The sequence below is a fragment of the Cantharellus anzutake genome (genome assembly GCF_015039405.1).
Source record: "Cantharellus anzutake strain C23 chromosome Unknown EI90scaffold_60, whole genome shotgun sequence".
In the NCBI taxonomy this organism is placed as follows: Eukaryota; Fungi; Basidiomycota; class Agaricomycetes; order Cantharellales; family Hydnaceae; genus Cantharellus; species Cantharellus anzutake.
In genome coordinates, this window is record NW_024067010.1 from 4,839 (window position 1) to 9,179 (window position 4,341).

Genomic DNA, 4,341 nt, shown 5'->3' on the forward strand with positions numbered 1-4,341 from the left:
CCAGATTTCTAGCCGCGAAACGTGCTGCAATTCTGTGCACTTGCACAGCTATTCTAGTACCGATAATATTGCCGATACGTGCCCACTAGCACAGATACGGAGGATTAAGCGAGATCAATATGTATGTTTCGCCATTAAGAGCTTTCCATTTCTTCCACCCTAGGTTGCCTAGGATCCGTCATTTACTTAAGGGCTTGGCTTGGTCGCTTGTCCCGGCCAGTCGCGACCAGCGGAACTCCCTCGCCTCCTTTGTTCTGCCCTCAAGCTACGCGGGGTTTCCCAACATGTTCAAGGGCGCTGCTCTTTTCTTGCTTCTCCTCTGCACTGCTTCCGTCTTCGCCTTCCCTTTTCCCCAAGGGCAGGTGTTACGCCGCCTTGCGCCTCAGCTCCGGGACCCTGTGCACGGAGAAACGAACGCGAAGCGACTCGCGAGGGGCTTGCCTCTTTTACCGCCAGCTAGGAGGTGGAATGCTGAAGCTTCACGAACTGAGAGTAAGTCTACAGCCACCTTCACTGACGCGTAGCACGAAGATGTACGGCGTGACTAAATGCGGGTTGATCTCCAGCTGCCAAAAGGGCACAGGGCAGCGACACATACCACTGGCACGGAAAAATTCAAGTAAATGCCACGAATAATGGAAACTTAGTTGGATACCTCGAACTGGGCACCAATTGGTGGGTGTTTCGTCCGCTTTCTTCAGTCATGTCGCATCTGTGACGCCTGCCTGTCTCTTGATTGATAGGTACATAGTAGGTACGGAGTCGGACGCCGATACTTTCTCGGCGGCATTTCATGCGTATGGCATCAGTCATAGCGTGAGTTTCCAGAGTGATTTAGTGCGTTATCATTTCTTCCTCTGTTTACCATTGAGTTTGATTTACAAATGCAATTCTCCAGAAAACTCTGAGTGCCCATCCCTATTTGGCAGGTCTCATCGATCGGGGGGTTGCACTCGGTAAGGGAAAGGCGAGCTATGCTTTTTTGGGTTCTTCAGTGCAAAGTATGTTGGTCCAGGAGCACTCACTACCTAACCCGATCCAATTCCGTCGATTTGCCCGCAGCTGGATCCAATGATCCCCCTCAATCTGGCGGCGCAGTTTCCGTTACTGGAAAGAACTATGAGACGGCGTTTTGGGATTACGATCCTACAACTCAAATTATCACACCCAACTGGGTGGATATTGATAACCGTGAGTGTCTCCTTTATTCCATTCAGGGATTCATACCCTTGGCGGCGAAGGACCTCTCTACCCGCATTGCATGGTGACACTCACTCAGGACACTTCCACAGACACGCTAACGCTATCCGTCGTGTGTGAAAAGTGGTACGGCGATAAGAAGATCTATCTCACGACAGATGCGCAGGGCGTCATGATTGCTAATCGTTACTCACAGAATGTGGTACGTGAACCATCAAAATTGGTATCTCAGGTTGTGTATGAGGCTGGGCTGCTGATTTTACGTGTCTCTTGCAGACTCTCTCTGTGGTTTGAACCGGGACCGAGCTGAGAACCAAACCTAGGCAGCCGACTCGGCCTACTGAATAGTAGAACATCAGCAAAAGGTCCTCAGGGTTTCACTTCAAATGGTTTGAAAACAATTGAGTTCACTTCTGAACTGAATTGAAACATGACACCTTTACTAAAATGCTTTGGGAAATTGGTCAATTCGGCCAGTTTCATGGTATTAGAAGCAACAGGATCATCAGAAGTGTCCAAAGTTGACCACGACAATTTCCTGATGAAGCACCGCTTAAGGCAAGGGAGCATTACATAACCAATAGAGTCGATGATCGCATTCATTTTTTTGTATTGGGCACGCAATTGTGATGACCCGCACTCCTTTACATGTAATTATGATGACCACCATGCCTTGTTTGGGATTGTAAAGGTGATTATGGTGACAAATTCAACTCAACACTTTTTTGCCAGAATGTCCAACCCTGATCACCAACTACAACCTGACTGATGCCTGCATGCTGTCAGGGGATGACTCCCAGGTCCCCATGACCTTTCCCTATGGCCCACAGCCTACTATGCACCACCTTGGACAACTGATATCTAGGCCTATGGAGGGGGGTTCTCAGGATGTTCAAAGAGGGCCTAGAGGCCTCTTTTGTATGGGAACATCCCAGGATGTCCTGAGAATTCACTTTCAATTCAAACATTCTGTCTGGGGCATCCTTAATTCAAACTGAAGTCACATTTCTGTTGCTATCCACTTCTGTAGCTGTGTGCATCCTAGAAATTGCAGAATCATGAGTTGGAGTGATAATACGAAATAAAGAGGAATTTTAGAGGAATTTATTGCAAAAAATTCAATGGAAAATGGTTGAGAACTGATGGAGAAATGTGCAATTCTCGGTTCACTCAACACCGGCATGTATTGCAGTGTGCAAACTTTGAGGACATTTGAACTATATTCAGTGAGATGGGGGAAATGCACAATATATTCCCTGCTCCTTCCATACTATCTTGCTCATTTTTCCACCATTTTGGATGAGACCAACTGCATTGGAAAGCTAAGGTTTAGTATAGTTTAATGGTGTAAGGTTAGCATCGTTATGGGGAGTGGTTGAGGCTTCCAACACAATTTTGGGTTTCCAGGCCACTTTCTTATTGTTCTGTCTTTTGTAAATTCTTTTATTAGTGTTTTCCATTTCTTAAAGCCAATTGGAATGTTATTGAAGCTACCATGGCATATTATCTCTGTTTGTTTCTACAGGGAAAAGTTCATGCATGACAAAATAACTATTTTTATAGTTTTATGTTGTAGCCTACAAAGCACACAGGCCTAGTCTTTCCACCATTTTAACATCCATTTCCCACCCATATTACTCGCTCTTTCCAATTTTTTTCTATTTTTCTGAAACCATTTTCAGTTCCCAAGCAGGACTCTCATGCATAACATAACTTTCAACTTCTTACCCCATGATCTCCACAACTATGCCTTTAAAACAAATGTTCTTATGCTTGATCGATAAAGTGGGATTATCTCTCCTGTCATGCAAATTTTTGTGCTGAATGGACCAATATTAGTAGAGATTCTTGCATGTGGTCCATTCAACACCATTGTCAGAGACCGGGTTCAGGACAAACAAGGATGTCCCTATAAATGGAAGGCTATGGCCTCAGCAACTCTGCCAGGAGTGCTGTGCCCAGTATCACATCGGTTCCCTAATTTGAAGACTGAGAAGAACTCTGGAAGAGGGGGGTGTCTGTTAGATCTAGCGGATTCAGACGACTCTGGAATGGAATCGGAGACTTAGCATGGAAGGACCTTGGCCTCAGCGACTCATGCAGAGCACTGTGCCATTGCTGGTTGTCCTAGGGGTTGTCAGGGGATGACTCCCAGGTCCCCATGACCCTCCCCTATGGTCCACAGTCTCAGGTGTAACCAGCCCTGTCCAGGGCACAACAACTTGCCTACTGTGGGTCAGAGATGAGAAGGAAGTTAACTTCTCATCTTCCCACAGTGGCCACAATATCAGCAAAACTTCTGGGGATACCTGGAAGTCACATGAAGGGGTAGGAACCGGGCCCGGAGCATGCGGCACGCGGAGCGTGTGGGAAGTGTGGCAGGTGGAAGCAGGTCCAGATGCGGGTCCGGGTCTGGGCTAGTCAGGGTGTGTGCCCTGACACTCTTCCACAACACCATCATCCACCAACATTCCCTCAGTGTGGGGAATGGGGTTGTGGGGCAGGGTGGGTTCTATTACCTGCAAATATGGCAATGGTGGATTATTATCCACCATTGTGTAGTGAGGAGGCAGAACCTGGGGGGGCCCCAAAATGGCAGAACTAGGTTCACTTATGTGCAACCTGGAAAGGTTGTATGCAGTGGTGCTAGTTGCCTTCATCATTTGAGCTGCTTCTGAGTGGTAATGTTTCCAAAGGCAGCAAAGAAGGTACTTCTTCCCTGCCTCAATAGTGTTTTCAAAGTTTTGGGGACAATCCCCAAAACGTCCATCAAGTTCAGTGGCAGACACATTTTGTCTGTTCACGAACTTCATGTTGAAAAACCGACCATGGAGTTGGCGAGCCTCCAGCAAAGTGCTGTCGAACCCATCCCTCATTTCATGGTCAAGCCATTTCAAGTCCACCATGAACTTGAACCCAGTTGTTCCTTGTCAGGGACCAGTCCAGGGTTGAGAGTGCCCAGGTGTATCGCCTGGGGCTGAGGGCCTGGTGGGGTATGAAGCAGGCACATGTGGCGATGGGCCTGATGCAGACAGGTGTCCCTGAAGTGGGAATGATGTGAATTATCATTAGAAGGAAAACTAAACTACTTACCTGAAGTGGGAATGGTGAGAAGAAGGCTGCTTCTTTGGTTCCCACTCC

At 47.4% G+C, this 4,341-nt stretch overlaps 1 protein-coding gene across 1 annotated transcript; it reads left to right on the plus strand.

Moving 5' to 3' along the window:
* Positions 1-241: 241 nt before the first annotated feature.
* On the plus strand, positions 242-1,818 carry EI90DRAFT_3157273 (uncharacterized protein). Its single transcript, XM_039066101.1, has 7 exons — positions 242-492; positions 567-675; positions 744-837; positions 899-1,001; positions 1,063-1,191; positions 1,293-1,402; positions 1,477-1,818. Exons 1-7 carry the CDS (start codon positions 285-287, stop codon positions 1,492-1,494), a joined length of 771 nt encoding a protein of 256 aa, XP_038911609.1. The 5' UTR covers positions 242-284; the 3' UTR covers positions 1,495-1,818.
* Positions 1,819-4,341: the final 2,523 nt, after the last annotated feature.